General features: G+C 48.6%; 1 protein-coding gene across 1 annotated transcript in view; it reads left to right on the forward strand.

The window, feature by feature from the left end:
* Nucleotides 1-19,544, forward strand: part of zcchc7 (zinc finger, CCHC domain containing 7) — a 63,890-nt gene that overhangs the window by 22,292 nt on the left and 22,054 nt on the right. The window contains exons 4-6 of the mRNA XM_084045001.1: nucleotides 15,684-15,757; nucleotides 16,387-16,530; nucleotides 16,701-16,868. Coding sequence (XP_083901127.1) covers nucleotides 15,684-15,757; nucleotides 16,387-16,530; nucleotides 16,701-16,868 — 386 coding nt within the window. The remainder of the gene's footprint in view (nucleotides 1-15,683; nucleotides 15,758-16,386; nucleotides 16,531-16,700; nucleotides 16,869-19,544) is intronic.

Here is a 19,544-nt window from a genome sequence, read left to right on the forward strand (position 1 = left end):
ACTCTGATAAAATGCCATGTCTAGGTAACACCAATCAATACAGGATTATGATTCGTTTCCAGTTCCAAACTAATCTGAATGTCTTCTATGTAAATTCCAGGCTGAATGAGGTTGTTCTTTCCTGATGCCATCATTTGATTATATTGTATCATGTGTATGTTCTTGTGGTGTGTGATTGTAAATCACCAAAGTCCATTTAGAAAAAGTACTGTGGTTAAAGAAGTTGACATCTCAGAGGGTGTTTTTATTCCACCAAGCCATTTTTAGAGCCATTTTCAGTGCCCATTCTGCTTAACCTCAAACTAGTTATTTGCATTTTGACAGCAAAAGAACTGGCTTTTGGACTGAAAAACTGGTTCCAGATTGGCATCAACTCCTTGATGGTCTAGAAACTAGAACCATGTTTTTTCAAAAATGATACTGCCAAAAACAATTCATCAGCAACATTTTAAGTAACAAAATCAGTCAAAAAGATATCATAATAATAAAAGTGAGTGAACGCCTTTTGAATTGTGTTCTAAATTAGTTGACCAAAATTAAAGTTGTTTTGACTGAAATCGCAAATTATTAGATGGGAGCGGTGTAGTGAATAACCCATTGAAGCATATTTAGAGCAACTGATAAGATTTAGAGAACCACTTAATGCACACATCACATTAACCAGCTGTAGTTTGAGCCAATCTTGAATTCAGTACTGGTTTCAACTACCAATAGTGGATAAACTTGTACAGTAGCCATATCAGCAACAGGTTTAAATTGAATGCTCAATAATGAAGCTGTAACATTAGTTCTGAGATGACTCCTAATCTTTAATTAACAGCATAAAATGACTTCTATACTGTACATTGACATGCTTACCTTTGTTCTGCTTAAACCATATCTCCATTGTGGAACATAATCCAGTGATCATTTTTCTTTTACTACACCATTATTCATTTACGTATTCGCACATGCATTTATCGTAATATGAGGCAATAACATGAACAGTAGACATGACAGTAGGCATGACCGTTTATTTGCACAGCTGATCACAGCAGTGTGCTGCAGTACACGATCACGTGACCGCAAATACAAGTCCATCTCCAACTAGAAATATGCCTTCTTTGGTCTCATGAACTTGTGGAGAACGTTCTTACCGAGGATACAAGTCTGTTTCTTGTCAAATTCTCCGTAACATACTCACTATGGGATATCAGCGCCTCCTGGCGATGAACAGAGCTACATACCATAAACTCCCGGGCCATTCATTGGCTGAGAAGGGTATGTCACGTGTCCGGTAACCCGGAACCGGCTTAAAGCCGCTCTCGTGACGTGGCTCATCCTCTTTCGCTTCTCTGCATGGCAGATGAATACAGCTTAACAGACATACCAGAACGATATCTTTTGAATTACCTTAAAAACGGACAGAATACAACTCTAGCCCACCAAGGTGGTACCTGTACCGACCTACGGGTTTCCTCCGTGTGTAAAAAAAAAAAAAAAAAGTTATTTCTCGTTCCGCTCCCGCGGCTCTATCTTCTACTTTCCAAGCTTTTCTCTCAAAAGTTTTTCCACGTGCTAGCACGGTGACAAGCCGGCCGGCTTTTAGCCTAGCTACAGGCTAACTAGCTTAGCGTTAGCTTCTCTCCACTCGACGCTAGCACCAACGATGGAGACTCCACGCGCCTGCGGTTTGCAGGTCTGCCGTCGTCTCATCGCCGGAGATGACCCCCATGGCTTCTGCATCGCCTGCCTCGGCCTACACCATGCCTATGCAGCGAGGCATTATCCGAAGGCACAGGGACGCTGTGAGGACTGCGCCCTCTTCTCAAGGCTCCATCTCGACTGCCGCCTAGCCAGGGCGCAAGAGTTCCATGAAGGGAGAGGCGACGCCCCGTCCCCGACCAGGGTTCCAACCGACTCCGGCCCGGGGAATGTGAGCGGTGCAGGCATCCTCGTGCGTCCCAGCGTCACCATGGGTCCTCCAGCAGCTCCGGGGCTCCAGAGCGGCGCAGGCAGCCGCCCGCAGCACCAGCCTGCTACACCAGCCGTGCTACGCAGCGCGACAGCGGCCGCGAATGCTGTGCCTGGGGGGTCCACTCAGGTACAGCCAACCAGCGGCCCTTCCTCCCCCTCCTCCCAGCCGTCGACTCCGCTGCTACAGCAGGCGTACCGGGACAGCGGTGCGTCGGCAAACCTCAGCGAGGACTCCGACGACGACGATGCTCGCAGCATGGAGGAGGGGGAGGAGGAGGGCGAACTACCCTCCTACCAGGAGGCTCCCGAGGAGGCCGCCGTCTCCACTCCACGTCGGGACGGCGACATGGAGTCTTCAGGCAGTATCCTGGCGCCTAGCTGGCCGGCCGCGCAGGAACTGGAATCCGACCCCGCCAAGCGCGAGGAACCAGTTTCAGCCATTATTGACAGGGCTTTAGCCAGATGTGGCCTCGAACGTCCGCTGGAGGAGCAAGCATCCTCCAGCGCTCCTGATGATGAGTACCAGGGTCTGACCCAACAAGACGAGCGCGCGCCCAGGTCCAGGAAGGTTCCGCCCGCCAAGGGCTTCGCGAGGGTCCTCATGTCCACCTGGGCGAACCACTCCGAGCCTAAGAGGCTGGGTTTTCCTCTCGACGTAGTGGGAGCTCCCGCGATGGGTCTGATCGCCTGCCCCCCCATGGACCGCGTGTTGGCCCAGGGCATTGTGGACCAGCGACAGGCAGTGGCCCTCACCCCTGAGCCTCATTTCACCGTGCCGGAGGAAAAGGCACTTTCCGTGGCGGTGAAAAAAGCCTACAAGTCATCGGCGCTGGCGGCTCGCGCGCTAAACATGGTGGCCATCCTCCAGGGCTCAACCGCGCGGCGCCTGACCGAGCTGAAGGAGAAGTGGGGCGAGGACGCTGAGGAGCTGGAAGCCCTTCAGCAGCTCACCATAAAAGTGACTCGCCACGCTACAGCATGGACCGGAAAATCCATGGCGGACAGCGCAGCGATTGAACGGGCTCGGTGGCTCGAGCTCACTGAGTTTCGAGCAGAAGTGACCGATGCAAAAAAGAGCGTTATGGCGCTCCCTTTATGTCCAGATAATCTGTTTGCGGGCGCCTCAGAGTTCCTCCGCGTCTCGACGGAGTCCAGGAAGGCACAGCGGGAAGCAGCGGCCGGCGTGCTGGAACCAGCCCCCCCACCATCTTCCCGGCCCCGCAACGAAAGGCCAGTGGCCAGAGGACGTTCCTCCTCTTCCCGCCGTGGACAGGGCAACACCTCCCGGTCCTCCTCCTCAGCTCGGCCGAGCTCAAAGGAAGGTGCTCGCGAGGTAGGGAACAGGCGGGCCAGACCTCCACCCCGCCAACAACCCGCACCCAACACCAACAGGCCTCCACGTCGCGACAGCGGGAAGCCTCGCCGTGGCGGGCGGGGTAAGTGACACTCTATCGCCGGTGCACAGACCGGCTCAGCCCCCCCCTCGGCCGTTCATGCTGGGGAAGAGGACAGTGGCTTTACAGGCCTCGGTGGACAGAGTCGTGGACGGCTCCACGAGCGCGAAAAAACTTTGTGTGCAAAATGTGGACTTTTGTGTGCAAAAAGATGTGTGTGTTCTAAACATGTGTGTTCAAAACACGGTTTATGTGAAACCTTTTTTTCTGGAGAAAATAAATGTGCTGAATGCTACAAACCCGCTCATTATTTCACGTGGCCTAGAGCAGAGGAGCAGTGGTGTCCCCGTTCCCGAGACATCTCTGCCCCAACGCTCTCATTACATAAACCCACAATATCTGGATCGCCCGAACCCCGGTGTTTCAGATATTGCTGGGGTAACCTCTGTGCATGCAATGAATCAATGTTGTTATCCAATAAGCCCACAACGTCTGCGGCACCCGAATTCCGGTGCGGCAGACGTTGCTGGGATAACATCTGTGCATGCAATGGATCAGTGTCATCATCCCATGAGCCCACGATGTCTGCGGCGCCCGAATTCCGGTGCGGCAGACATCGCTGGGACAACATCTGTGCATGTTTTGGATCATATGAAGGGAATAAATCATTTGGAGGTAATAGAAAAACCGACGCCACCCTTGTCCGCCAGAGGGCGCCGAAGCGCCAGTGGAACAGGGTCACGGCGGTTTTGCCTTCCGTCTCACAGGAAGCGATCAAACGTCACTGTGAACCGGAAGTGCTTGAGTCAGAAAGAGCGGACCTCTGTCTCCGCCATTTTGGAAGGACAGACGACCCCTCAGCTGTCACACCTCACAGGTTTCCATGGAAACAGAAGGCCTCGTCTGCCGCTGGAATACGACAGGGCGCCTCCTACAGAGAGGATAACTTTGTCGACGCTCCGCGCAGAGACGACGGCCGAGGTAGGCTTATTTCTGACGTCGGGAAATTTTCCCGTGGCCGGTCACGTGACTCCTCCGAGTCCCTCAGGCAGGCCAGCGTTACTAACGCGCACAGCCCCGCCTGTCCAATCGGCGGCGCCGTTGTTTTCCGTGGGAACAGGCGAGCGGCGACGACGGACGAACCGAATGTTGACGTCAGGGAAGGTCCCCGTGTCCAGTCACGTGACTCTTCCGAGTCCTCAGCACAGACCGTTAGTACCCCTACTGTCTCTAGCGGGACCCTCGGGGTTAGCACCGCTGTCACCAGTAGCAGCGTCAATGGTTCCCATGACAACGCACACACATTCCGAGCGGCCGATGACGTCATCGACCAATCCGCTCGCTCAGTGTGTAGAGCAATGGAAATTATGCAAGCCGAATCCTTGGGTGCTGCGCACAATACAAAAGGGTTACAGGCTGCAATTTTCCAAAAAAAACCCAATGACAGACAAAGTGCTGTTTTCCCAGGCCAAAGGTCCAGCAGCCAACACTTTGAGAGAGGAGGTGGCCTCCCTCTTGAGCAAAGGCGCTGTCAGGGAAGTGCTTCCGAACCAGAACCGTTTGGGTTTTTATTCGAAATATTTTCTGGTGAAAAAGAAGGGGGGGGGTGTACGACCCATTCTGAACCTGAAGGGTCTCAACAAATATCTGACGGTTTTCAACTTTCGAATGTTGACAACGGCAGCGCTGTTGCGGACGGTCCGCCAGGGCGACTGGTGGACCAGCATCGATCTCAAGGATGCCTACTTCCACATCCCGATTTACCCACCGCACAGGAAGTTCCTGCGCTTCGGCTTCGAGGGGAGGGTGTACGAGTACACTGTCCTCCCTTTTGGAATGTCTCTGAGCCCCCGGGTGTTCGTGAAATGCACCGACGCGGCGGTGGCTCCACTGAGGCAGCAGGGGATCCGTCTGTCGACTTACATCGACGACTGGCTTTTGGCGGCGGGCTCGAGGGAGGAGGTGACGCAACATACGGAGGTGGCCATCTCCCACCTGCAGTCGCTGGGTTTCACCATCAACGCCCAGAAGAGCGTGTTGGTCCCGTCCCAGCGGACCACTTTCATAGGGATCCTACTGGACTCAAACACGCTCATGGCACGCCTATCCCAGGACAGGATAGACAGCTTTTTGGCCTGTGTGAGGTCCTTTCAAGTGGGGCGTCAAGTCAGCTACAAGTTGTGCATGCAAGCGGCAGGTCTCATGGCCTCGGCTATACACCTGGTCCGTTTGGGCAGGCTCCACATGAGACCTTTCCAGAGGTGGATGCTGGTTCTCGGGATCCCGTCCACCATGGGTTCTCTGAAGGTTTTGGTACCTCCACGGTGCGTGGAAGCACTCAGACCGTGGTCACAAGCAGCTTTTCTGTCCGAGGGGGTCAGTGTAGGTGTTGTGACGTCACGAAAAGTCATCACCACGGACGCCAGCTTGTCGGGCTGGGGCGCGGTTCACGAGGGCCGCTCGACCAGGGGGGTGTGGGACCTCAGTCTACGGGAGGCCCACATCAACTACCTGGAGCTGATGGCGGTCTATCTTGCTCTCAAATACTTCGAGGCTCGCATCCGCGGTTGTCATGTCATGGTCAGGACAGACAACACCACGACCATGTGCTATATCAACAGACAGGGGGGCTTGCGCTCCCGGGTGTTGGACAGCCTGGCGTGCAGATTGACGCATTGGTGCCACTCGCGCCTCGCGTCAATACGAGCTTCGCATGTACCGGGTCTCTTGAACAGCGGGGCGGACCTGCTGTCCAGGGGCAGACTTCGGTACGAGAATTGGTCCCTCGACCAGTGGGTGACGGACCTGATTTGGACCAGGTTCGGTCGGGCACAGGTCGACTTGTTTGCCTCCAAAGAGAACGCGAAGTGCTCTCGTTTTTTCTCTGTGAAGGTGGGGGACCCTTCCCTGGGCCTGGATGCCCTGGCGCACGACTGGCCGGACGAGCTGCTGTATGCTTTCCCGCCACTGGACCTGATTCCCCCGACTTTAGAGCGGGTGAGGCGTCAGGGTCGGTCAGTGCTGCTGGTGGCTCCGGCGTGGGGCGTGTGGAGGTCGGAAATAACGCCTCTCCTCTACGCCGATCCTTGGCCCCTCCCGTTGTACAGGAGCCTGCTACAGCAGGGAGGGGGCGACATCTACCACGAACGGCCTCAGGACCTAGACCTGTGGGTTTGGCCCGTGAGAGGGAGACCTTGACTTCGTATGGCCTGCCCCCTGAGGTGGTGGCTACCATCCAGGGTGCGAGGGCCGTCTCCACGATGGCTGCGTACGACGACAGATGGAACATGTTCGTGGCATGGGGTCTGGAGCAGTCACCGCCGGTGGTGGCCTTCCAGGCACCAGTGCGCAGCATCCTCATTTTCTTGCAAGGCAAGTTGGATCAGGGCCTGGCTTTCTCGACGGTGAAGGTGTACCTGGCGGCCATTTCCGCTTGTCACGAAGGTTTCGATGGCATAACGGTTGGCCGACATCATCTGGTGCGCCGTTTTATGAACGGTGCCAGGCGAGCCAGGCCGGTCTCTAGGCCCCTTTTCCCGGCCTGGGACCTGACGGTGGTGTTGGAGGCACTTTGCCTCCCACCGTTTGAGCCTTTTGAGTCTGTGGATCTGAAGATCGTTAGTCTCAAAACGGTTCTTTTGGTGGCTTTGACTACAGCTAAACGGGTCAGCGACATGCATGCGCTCTCAGTGAGCTCGGAGTGCATGAGGTTCTCGGGAGACGGCAGCAGGGTCTTGCTTAAACCCAACATGGCGTTTGTTCCCAAGAACGGAGTGGTGACTCAGACACCGGTTGAGCTGGTAGCTTTTCATCCGCCTCCTTTCGCCTCGGCGGAAGATGAGCGGTTGCACTGTCTCTGTCCAGTGAGGGCTCTGAAGCTCTACTGCCAGAAGACGGCTGTCGGCCGGTCGTCGTCGCAGCTTTTTGTCTCCTACGGCCCAGGTGGTAGGCGGAAGGCAGTGGCTAAGGCATCGCTTTCTCGTTGGATTTTGGATGCCATTAGGCTGGCCTATGTCAGTGGTGGCGTTCCAGTTCCAGAAGGACTGAAGGCTCACTCTACTAGAGGTGTGTCTACGTCCTGGGCCCTCTCCAGAGGAGTTTCGGTCCAGGAGGTGTGCACGGCCGCTAATTGGTCGTCTCCTTCGACTTTTGCGGCCTTCTACAGCCTGGATGTGGCGGCGGCGTCAGTGGCGCACGCTGTTCTGGGCGTAGCAGCTGCCTCTAGTTAAGGTGGGGGAGGTTAGGCAGGGTTTTTGTGTTAGCCTGCCTTTGTTCTCTTCCCTTCCTTCCTTTCTCTCTAGTCCCCTCGGAACCACCGTTGGTAGGTTTCTAGGGGAGAGGGCCCTGTTTCCTTGTTTTCACTTATGGGACAGACTCGTGTCTGTTCATTAGCTGAATAAGGCAGACTTGGTCTGTCAGGGTCTTCTTTATTCCTAATATCCCGCACCCCGGCCCTTGGGGCCGGGGCGCCCGTGAGGCCAAAGGTCACGCCCATGGGGGCGGGGCCTTGCGGCTAGGGGGCGTGCGGGGCTGGGAGGGTTCTGTATGGCTATAAGCCCCAGGGGGGTTTATGTATCCCATAGTGAGTATGTTACGGAGAATTTGACAAGAAACTCGAGGTTACGGATGTAACCCCGGTTTCTTTAGAATTCGGAGTAACATACTCACCTAACACCCCTGTTTGTGTACATCTGCATGCAGAGAGCGGTTGTTAAAGAGGATGAGCCACGTCACGAGAGCGGCTTTAAGCCGGTTCCGGGTTACCGGACACGTGACATACCCTTCTCAGCCAATGAATGGCCCGGGAGTTTATGGTATGTAGCTCTGTTCATCGCCAGGAGGCGCTGATATCCCATAGTGAGTATGTTACTCCGAATTCTAAAGAAACCGGGGTTACATCCGTAACCTCGAGTTATTTGCTTTTTTAGTATTAAGAAACGTCCTCAACTACGTTGTGGCTGTTTTTTAAGTGGAGACACATTCAGATGTCTTCTGAACAAATGAATGTGCAGTTTATCTTGCTTTTTCAATAAACAATGCAAACTAACAGGTTAATCAAAACTGCCAACAAGTCTTTAAGCTACTGTGATTTGAACTGTCCAGACAGAACAGACACTGTAGTTAAGCTTAGCAGGAAGTGATTACCTGTTTTCTGCTTTTGATACAGATGTGCTATTAAATCAGTGTGGGATAACAGGAACACATAAAGTATATTCACACAACATGTACTCCTTCACGTATGCACAGAGAAACATAGACAATTGTACACACACACACACACACACACACACACACACACACACACACACACACACACACACACACACACACAGTCTTTCTCTTTGGCCTTCTCTGGGTCGCTGTTTGTTCTGTACCCTGATTGGACCATGTGGTTGCTGTGCGGTTTCCAGGCCGCACCCCTGCTGTGTGGTAATTGGTGTCTCTGGTCTTGCCGCATGGCGACGGTGGTTTGATTGATAGGCCTGGCCACCTGCCCTGCCCTGCCCTGGCTGCCAACATGGTGCTGAGGTGGAGTGAGCACGGATTCTGCGTGGGTGGGGGTGGGGGGTGTTCGTCATGGACATGGTTAATCAGAGAAAGAATTACATATTTTAGGGCAGAGAAAGAGTGGGTAACGTAAGCGTGTTGGTTGGTAAAAAAAAGTGAGAAAATATTGAACCTTTGAAAATTAGTAATAGTTTTCTGATTTCATTTAGCACAATATTGTTGACATCAAATTAACAGTACAATTTTGGTTACTGTCTTTGGGTAACTGTTAAAACTTTGAGATTATTATATTTCATTTTAGTTGAGTGTTTTTGCACCTTGATCTAATTGAAAAGAAGCCACAGGTGTGGCAGGCTCCCTCCGGTAGAGCATTGTATATTGTACAGACTCCTCATTTCCCCTCAGCTTTCTCATGAAAGGCAACAAATGACTGAATATTTGAGAGTTTAGTCATGTCAGTAAACCACACTCCAGATTTTTCTGTAACCAGCACCTTTTACCCTAGAGTGTGTGTGTGTGTCACTGCACGTAAACCCAAGCATCCCTATTCTGGGCATGTCACAATAGGCAAACATTTGGCGAAAATGGCTGATCTGCAACTCGACGTATTGTGAGCTTGTAGATCTACTATTTTTGGCAAAGTGATTAGGTGTGTAGAGGGAAAAAGGTTGGGGACCAAGTATACATAGACCCATTGGGGGGGACGGTATAGTATACTGTAAGTGGTTCATCTCTTAACCTTTTCTCGGTTTCTGTCTCTTTCTCTTCCTCTCTCTCCCACTCTTTCTCTGTCTCTTTTGCGTTCCAACAGAGAGATCAGTGAACATTGTCAAAGAAAGAGCATGAAATGAAGCAAAATGAATGTGGTGCTTTAATCTATAATTGGCCTGTTCAATTATTGATCTATATATCTTACATGACAGTTCACACATGCACACATACACGCACGCACACACTTGGCCATGTCTTTCTATTAGATTTTTTCAATCAACAGTTTTAGTCTTACTCCTTCTCCCAATTTAGTCATTATGTCAGTTTACCCCATGTGTGTAGTCACTGCTGGCGTGGAATTCTGGATCAATCAGTACTAGATGAGGCAAGAGGAGACCATATTCTAGGTGGTGATGGATATACTTTAAAATTATATGCATGATATATATCATGGGGAGAAGTACAATAACACTCAGGTCGTTGGTACGGTAAGCAAACTCAGGGATCAGACCATAGTTATGTATACTTGTTGCTACAAGGACAAGTTAGTTCCATAACAAGACAGGCTCTACCAAAACAATAGCTGTCCGACCTAAATTCTTCTTCACTGCTGGGTCTGGGGGGTTGCAGACAACCACATGTCTTCTCTGATACTCATGGAGTTTCCAGCTGCTTCTTTTCACCTGACAGTGAGTGCGGAGATTGGCCAGGAGGACATAACACATGCGGAGGAACACAGTATCCCTCCCAGTTCTGCTCCTCACTTTACAGGTGTCCCGAACAACCTGTAGGAGTTACTAGTGCCACGACAAAGAACGTCCTCCCCACCCATCTTCCATGTTCAATTGTGTTTGTTGGAACGTCCGGCCAAGCCAGAGGCACTGTGGAGGAATCAAACCCATGTCTCCACGTCTCCATGACTTTTCCGATTCCACATAGTGTAAGTTCTTTAGCTGAGGTAGTGAGAACATTTCTGTGCTTAGAAGCTGTTACTTATATACTTGGCTTGAGACCTGGACCTGGATCTCAGTTTCTGTGGTCCATGGTCCATCTTCATCTCATCTTTCTGACTCATCTTCCTCACTGTTTATTTATCCTACTCATTCTCACTGGTCTGTTTTGCTGGTGTGTTTAACGCCCTGGGCCTGATTTCTCTGGATCACAAAAAGAGCAGAGAAAAGCCACCGTTTGTGTGAGTGAGTGATTTAGCCCGCCTTTTGGTGTGTTTAACCTTGCAAATGGCCAGGCTGTAGGCTGCAAGAGTGTCCGTGTTGATACAAAAGGAAACACTCTTACGCGCACGCGCGCACAGTCTACGCACAGCCGCCCACCCTCACCATTGTCATGTATAGCGCTGCTAATCCGGCCGTGTCGTTTCAGTATCAAACCTAACCTCCATTTGGGAGGCCGGCCCTTCTTCCGCTCTGTGTGTGTGTGTGTGTGTGTGTGTGTGTTTGTGTGTTAATGGGCCCAGTCAACATTGTGGTACAATGGGCGGGCTGGCTTGGGATGACTGTTTAAGCGTTGAGACAGCGAGAGAGAGGGATAGAAATGAGGAGGTCTACACCAAGGCTTTGATGTTCCTGGGTCAGGGGGGAGTAACGCTTGCCTTGTACTTTACACGCACGCATGCACGCACACACACGCGCACACACACACACACACACACACACACACACACACACACACACACACACACACACACACACACACACACACACACACACACACACACACACAACACACGCTGCTCTCCTAGGCAACTGGTAAATGGTTACACTTGAGGTTTGTTGTCAGGGGAAACTGGCACATTGAAGGAGGTGCGTGTGCGTTCATATGTGTGTGTGTGCATGTGTTGACATTCTGCGCTTCTTCGTTGGGTTATCAGACGTCAACCACCCTGTCTGGTCCCCGTCCCCTGAGCAGGTTGTTGTTCATAGTTCCACTCATATTCCCTACTACTATGAGTGTTTAGTGTGTGTGTGTGTGTGTGTGTGTGTGTGTGTGTGTGTGTGTGCGTTTGTGCGCGTGTGTGCGTGTGTGTGAGTGACCCCAGGAGAACTGGGTGTTCATGGTTCATTAGCCACACGTACACTTCCGTTCTGTTCTCACTGGTGGAAGGGACAGACGCAGGGCGCGCTCTCTCTCTCTCTCCCCCCTCTCTCTCTCTCTCTAACACACACACACACACACACACACACACACACACACACACACACACACACACACACACACACACACAATACCTCTGTTTTGTTTGGTTCTGTTGTGCCGGCTCTGACAAACTGGCATCCCGCCACCTCTCCTTCTCCCGCTCGTCTTCTATTAATTAGTGCACCTATGAGACAGACAGGTAGCATCTGTCACCAACCCGCCCTCATTCCTTTACTCCCCCGCTCTCTCTCTCTCCCTCTCCCTTTTCCCTCGCCCTCCACCACCATCATTGTACTGGTCTTCTCCAGCCTATACTGACTGCGTGATGATATGATTATTAATGTTGGATAAAAACAATAGTCCATCCATATTCCATACTCAACAAACTTAGCTACAAATGGAAGTTGTATTGTAGAATTGGTTTGCATTATGTATATATGGTAAAGAACCGTGATAAAGGCTACGGTACATGGCTGTCTACTACAACTTAACTCCAACAGTTTAACCTTTTTTAAATACTGTTCCATAACTATGAAACAGTTTTTTTTTCATATTATTTTTGCCCTCGCACAACATTCGGCGTATGAGCTTGTAGACCTGCTATTTTCGCCTAATGTTTGCCGCAGAATAGGAACACTAGGGTTCATGAGGTTAAGCCTCTCTTTCTCGCATCCATTCGACTCTTCAGCGAAACCACAGCAGCCATGCTGCCCACGCTGCTCCAGACGGTGTCCGATCTGCTAAAACCTTAATGCTGAGGCTCTAGTAGGGCCTGGGTTTGAACGGGGCGTCAAGGTTGATTAGCATATTTTCACCCGGCATACAGACAGACAACAGACATTCTGACTTCCCACTCCTCCCTTCCTCCTTCTTCCACACCGACCCCCATGTGTTTGATTCCTGGGCCGTGACAAAGAGGTTCACCCTTTATCCATGTGTGTGTGTGTTGTGTGTTGGTGTGTGTTGGTGATATGGGGGCCCTTAGATTAAGGGAAAGCTTCCTGTTCTTTATTTGGGGAGTCCCCATGGGAGACGCTTTGGGAATGACTTTCGTCGAGTCTCTGACGCCTCCATACACGCGCACGCACGCACATGCACGCCTATCACCCTTTCCCTCTTTCAAGCTGCCCATTGACTGGACAGGACATGAGTTGGTGTGTAGTTGTGTAACTCTACCAACTGAGCACACGTACACATGTAGAGAGAGAGACCCCCAGTCAGATCATGGTAGGTGAGTGCTGGCTGTCCATTTGGTTATATTTGTAGAGTTACAAATGGATAAATTAACTTTTTTGATTTTATTTTGCGCATCAGAGACTGAATAGAATGTAAAAGCAAGATACCTACTACATGCAATCAGCTCATGCCAGTAAAACATTAAAAATAAATGTTTGAAACCTGTCACATGCTGTTAAACAGCAGTGTCATGTAGATCCACATTACATACATTTGAAATCCCGAGTGCCAGTGGGCACTTGAGTCGGAAACGGTGCAAGGTAGAATGCATGCCCCACCTGGTATGCAATACACGTTGCACTTGTATACTTGTGATGAGTCACGCACAGATTATTATTATTCTTTGAAAAATAACATTGTGATTGGCCTGGTCATCACATGCATATAAATCCCACATTTATTTTGTCTATATGAGTTCCAGTTTCTATTGTTTGACATTCGCATCAGCGTTTTATCTCCTAATTACACTCAAGCGGCCCCAACAAACCGGAAAATAGAGTTTTTTTGGAGCCATGTGATCAGTAACGTACGGTTGCTGTTCTCTTTGGCATCGATGTTACAATTAGGATATTACCTCCAGCTGAAACAGCCCGACTTGAAAATAAACATAAGACTTGGGTTTTATGTTTGGCCTTTTCAGCCAATTCAGTTATGTTGTGCACAAGCACTATGTCTTGTGAAATAGAATATATTATCATATGCCTTTATAAACTGCTAAGATTAAGTTGCAAAGCGATTATTTTCTTTCGCGCCGACTTGAAATCCTCTTTGACATAAATACCCTTATTTGGACTGGTAACGTGATGATGTTTCAAAACGATGATTGTTAGAAACTATTATTTTAAATAGAGTGAGTACACTAGAGATTATAGTAAGATTTATATGAATGAATATGAATTCAATTATCACATACCTACCCATAGCCTTATTTATTCAGAAGTCACTGATAAAATAGCATTTGATCATCACTTTGATTTAATAGATAGATTAACATTACTGTAGTGTAAATGAGTAACTACGCCGGTGAACAAAATGGGATTTTCTGACAGTGTGGGGATGACGTTGGCTGAGAACAGAGCAAGTGTAGCTGGTGAGCTTCACCCTGGTTGGTACGCAGCCATTCATTGAACTGTAAAAGGTGTCCGTTTTCCACTCTGTGCTTTGGTTCCTTTGCACCCAGATAAAGTCTCTTCGGCTGTGAACTTTACAACATCATCCATAGCAACCCTGTTTGGCCAACAGCTTTCATCCATGTTTGACATGTTGAGTTCTGACTGGGCAGCCGCCGCGTCAGCCCTAGGGTACAGTCCGTTAATGTCTGTCTGTCTGTCTGTACAGTATGTTTGTATATATATACTGTATATATATATACACAGAGAGAGAGAGAGAGAGAGAGAGAGAGATGTCCATTTTAATTAGATTGAGAGGTACCTCTTAAACTAAATGGAGGACTAGTTTTCAGTCAAATGCCAGTCATTTTTCGCAAGCGGGCGGTCATACGGCAAAGTATAAATTAGGCTTGAAAGCTGCACAGAATAGCGATAAGTGTCTGGATAGAGAGAGGCAATGCAACAGTGAGCGGAATAGGTGGAAAGGAGAGTGTAATGTTTGATTATGGCTCAAGGCTGTGTCTTTTTGTTTGTCCAAAGGCTAAAGACTGTCAACCTGCTAATCGCAGCAGTTGATGCGTGGGTGTGTCTGTCTGTCTGTCTGTGTGTGTGTGTGTGTGTGTGTGTGTGTGTGTGTGTGTGTGTGTGTGTGTGTGTGTGTGTGTGTGTGTGTATGCATTTGTGGGTACTGGGTAGCATGTCGGTGTGTGAGTCATGGGTATCAGCACTAAATGTATGTTGGGTACACATCTGTGTGTGCGTGCATGTACACGTGAGGTTTGTTGTTGTCAGTTACAGTTCCGTGGGCCTGAGGAGAATACAGTGCTTTCCCTCAGGGCGCTGTTAGTGCCACTCATACAGATGTGCTGCTACTGTGACAGAGGTGTGTGTGTATTTTTGTACGTTTGTGTGCATGGCCATGTCTCTGCGTGTGTGTCTCAGAGGAAATGGTGAATTTACTTCTCAGGGCTTACGTTTTTGCGAGTTGTTCTCTCCTTTTCTCTGATGTCCTCCAATAGCAAACATAGATGTTAATCTGAGCTAATCCTTGGTCATGTTTACACCGCCGTTTTTTAGGCAACCTCCCGTTCATAATTCAAAAATGTTAATAGGGAAGCAGCATCACGTCGAACATAAAGGTTTCAGGCAAACATTTTAAAGCCCAAAATATAGTTAATGTCAATTAACCACTTGAACCCCACCATGCCTGTTCTGGGGGGAACATTCACCCAAAATAGCAGATGCAACGCGTTTTGAGCTTGTAGATCAGCTATTTTTGGCGAAGAGATTTGTAACTCAAGTCCGTTTCACGACTAGAGGGTTTAAGTGGTTAAAGGTCCTTACACACTTTGTTTGTGATTAATTCACCCGAAAATGTATCTTTTTGAACTGTTGTTTACTGTCATGAGTACATTCAAACAGAACACAAATAATACATGTCGATAATGGCAACATAAGTTTTGTTTTAAGCTTAACTGAAAGCTTCAAAAAAGCAGTAGTGTGACAACAGACTAGGATGGTCAGGAGCCTATCCTAAAGGGATACTATGAAAAGACATCTGAATAAGGACATTTTTCCAACATGTTATCTTATCCCATTATGTCTTCCTTTCCAGATGGTGGTGGTTGTGGTGGTGGTGATGGTGATGATGGAGGAGTCAGATGGTCGGTGTCTAACAAAGATAGAAAGGTAGGTGGGGAGTAACAGCTCTATAGGACACTTTGTTCCTGTTTGGGCTACTCTGTGCTATAGCATGATGGCTCATGGCTGATGGGCTCAAAACCTTTTTTTTCCTTTATTATTTCAATTGCACAAATTGCACACATGCTGTTTTAATTGTAACAGGTTAAATGTTTTGTTAATCAGAGGTTGTAAATGGTAGGCACTAGGCACATTATAATTACAATGATATGTTAATAATAATAACCTATAAAGAAAAGAGTTGATGGCGTTTTTGCTTTATAAGATGGTGTGCTGTGGAGAAACAGTGTAAGTGTGTGTGTGTGAGAGAGAGAGAGAGAGAGAGAATGACAATGCCTTTGTTTCAGTGCATCACAGTCATTAAAAGTGAGATTGAGATTTGAGAGAACACATGATGTTTTGAGTACATGATATGCATCTTTATTCTGATTTGCTGGTTAGCCAATCAGGCCACGCATATACAAAGTGGAATCCTCCGTGTTCATTTATTCATTTGTGACCCGGAGAGTATACAAATGTAACCAAATGGACCCTTACGGATCCATTTGATCACATTTGTACACTCCCGGAGTTGGTGAGGATTTACTGTGTAATGGTGCATGAATTGTTTGCTTTAGGCACAGATCTGTAACAAAGTTGCCGGTCTAAGGCTGCTGGGAAACCGTGGGTCTGGGTCCAACCGATACTTTGTTGACAAGAATGTCACCTGTCATAACTGCAACAAGACGGGACATCTCTCCAAGACCTGCCCCACACCCAAGGTTCAACACACACACACACACACACACACACACACACACACACACACACACACACACACACACACACACACACACACACACACACACAAATTCTACAATCTGCATTGATTTCTGTCGACAGTCTTTATAACACGGTCATTTGTGTGTGTTTTTGTTTTTTGTGCACACAGAAGGTGGTTTGCTTCCTGTGTGGCAGCTCAGGCCACCATTCATATGACTGTCCCAATAAGCACTGCAATAACTGTGGTCTGCCGGGGCATCTCTATGAGTCCTGTTCTGAGAGGGCTTACTGGCACAAACAATGTCACCGCTGTGGCATTACCGGACACTTCCTGGATGTGAGTATCACTTACTCCTTTTGTTTTTTGTTTCTTACACTAGGATTAAAACGACAAGATGGGGTCAGATAACGGTGTGGCTTCAAGTGGATTTCAGACTTCATGTGGCCAATCTATAACGTCAGTCATCTATGACATATCTATGACATAGGACTCCCAATTTAGAGCACAGTTTCAGCCCCACCAAGCCCCATTGACTTCCATCGTAAAATAAAAGTAAAATATTTAAATAAAAAATATGTCCACTGCAAGGACCTACATCCTTGGCCTACTGGCAGCGTGCACAAGAAATTTGGCGCTGATCAGTCCAGCGGTTTGCGGGATTAGCCCCGCACAGCTTAACACACCCACACACACACACACACACACACACACACACACACACACACACACACACACACACACACACACACACACACACACACACACACACACACACACACCTCCTACAGAGCATGCTAGTTTTTTTGTCACGTTTGTGATTTTGCATTCATTTGCCAATTGATGTAAATATAGGGATTTCAAAATGGAAGCAGGAAGGAAAGGCATAACAGTTGAAACGCCTCATCTACTATATCACAATATATAAAATATATGTATTTTCCCCCCTGCAACTCCCTCTATATTCTTGAAAATGAGAGACCAAGGGTCAGCTCACGCTGCTGTTCACATTAATTGATACACTTCAACAATTACAGCTTAGTTATGTCTCTGCCATGCTACATATTCCAGCTGTCTGTGTGTGTGTGCATGTGCTGAAGGGTGAATCTAATGACCATCAATGACAATTATCTCACCGCAACGTTCATTATCCTGCCCATTTACACTAATGCCATGGAATAGAAACTGTGTGTGGGTGTGTGTGTGTGCATGCATGTGTTTTTATCATTCCCTCTGCTCATTCCGTCATATCATTCTCTCTCTCTCTCTCTCTCTCTCTCTCTCTCTCTCTCTCTCTCTCTCTCTCTCTCTCTCTGTCTCTCTCTCCCCTCTCCCTGTCAGTCAGTCATGTACTGTGCTCTGTGTAATGGATGAGTAACCAGGTGAACACTAGAGGGGAGACCAGGACACACGCAGTCTCATTTCTCTCTCTCTCTCATTTCTTCCACAGAGCATCCTTGCATGCATTTCTTTCTTCATGCTTCTTCTTGTTTTCACTTTTCCACCTGTATACAAACGTTGTTTTGTAATTATCCTTTTTTTTGTCTGTGCATTCTCAGTGTTTTACTTTATAGTGTGTGTGTGTGTGTGTGTGTGTGTGTGTGTGTGTGTGTGTGTGTGTATATGTGTGTCAGTCAGAGAGAGAGAGAGAGAGAGAGAGAGAGAAAGAAAGAGAGAATCAGGTCTCTGTCCCCTGGGTCTTTCTGTGTCTCTCATTAAAGACAGACGGTTGACGGAGCGCGAGTGTGTCGCCCGCCTCGCCTGTCGCCCTCGACAACAACCCACTACTCCAGCGGTCTGAAGGGAGAGGGGAGACAGGAGGGAGCAGAGGAGAGAGAGAAATGGGGAGGGGATGGGATGGGGGGGGGGGGCAAAAAGGAAAGATATGGATGAGAGAGAAGGGGAAGGTATAGACAGGCACAAGCAGAAGTGTTGAAATATCAAAATTAATATTTGTTTCTGAAATGCTGCGGTTGAAGTGGCTGAATTGTTTCATAGATTGCAGACTTAAGATCAGAACAGTTTGATATTTCTGTATTAACTACGATTGCAATTGCAAGACAACAGCGAGGTATTGCACACAAATACTATTGTGTAATACTGTTCTCTTCGCCTGCATGAATTCTCTCTCTCTCTCTCTCGCTCTCTCTCCTTCTCCCTCCCTTTTTCTCTCTCAGTAGGTGTGTAAGTAGATAAATCTCGTTGCCTGCAGCGACTGCGGCATTTTCAATTTCCCAGTGGGAAGTGACGATGGCTGAGGGAGGATGTCAACGCTTAGGGAACACCGTGGACAAGCCCCAGGGATAATGCTTTAGCCACACCAGGACAGAACCAGTGACTGAATTACTGGGTGACTGAATGACTCGCTGACTGACTGAATGAATGACTGGATGACTGACTAAATGACTGAAGGGCTGGCTGACTGACTGACTGACTGACTGACTGAATAAATGACTGTCTGTCTGGCTGAATAAAAGACTGACTGATTTAACGGGAGAGGGGGGGCAAGGAGAGGAATGGGGTGTACAGGTGAAGTGAGAAAAGGAAAAAGACAGTGACTTGAGGCAGGCGACCATGAATGGACTTATTAATTCCCTCCACTTGTCCTCCATTTCTATCCCTCTCCAGCTCCTGTCTGACTGGTTCTGTTTTCATCTCTCTCTCTGTCTCACTCTCTCTCTCTCATCTCTATCTATGTTCCTCCACTCTTCCTCGTTCTGTGATAAGAATCAGTTCTCTCAGCGTTAACTAATGGTTTCCCCCTCATTGTGTCTCTGCTAGACTTCTATCACACACTCAGTAGAGGCACACACACACACACACACACCAGAGAAAATAACGGCATTGTTGCGTTCTCTAACCCCTTTCTGTCTCAGTTCAACCCTAGACAATAGACAATCTTGTCCCTCTCTCTTTACTCTGGTTGACAATGGAAACAAGCTTCGGCTTTTTGTGGTACTATCCATGTTGGCGCTTTTAAAGGAGATATATTGCTTTTGATTGTATGTCAATAAA

The sequence above is a fragment of the Gymnoscopelus microlampas genome, assembly GCF_963454915.1.
Source record: "Gymnoscopelus microlampas genome assembly, chromosome: 2".
NCBI classification, from domain to species: Eukaryota; Metazoa; Chordata; class Actinopteri; order Myctophiformes; family Myctophidae; genus Gymnoscopelus; species Gymnoscopelus microlampas.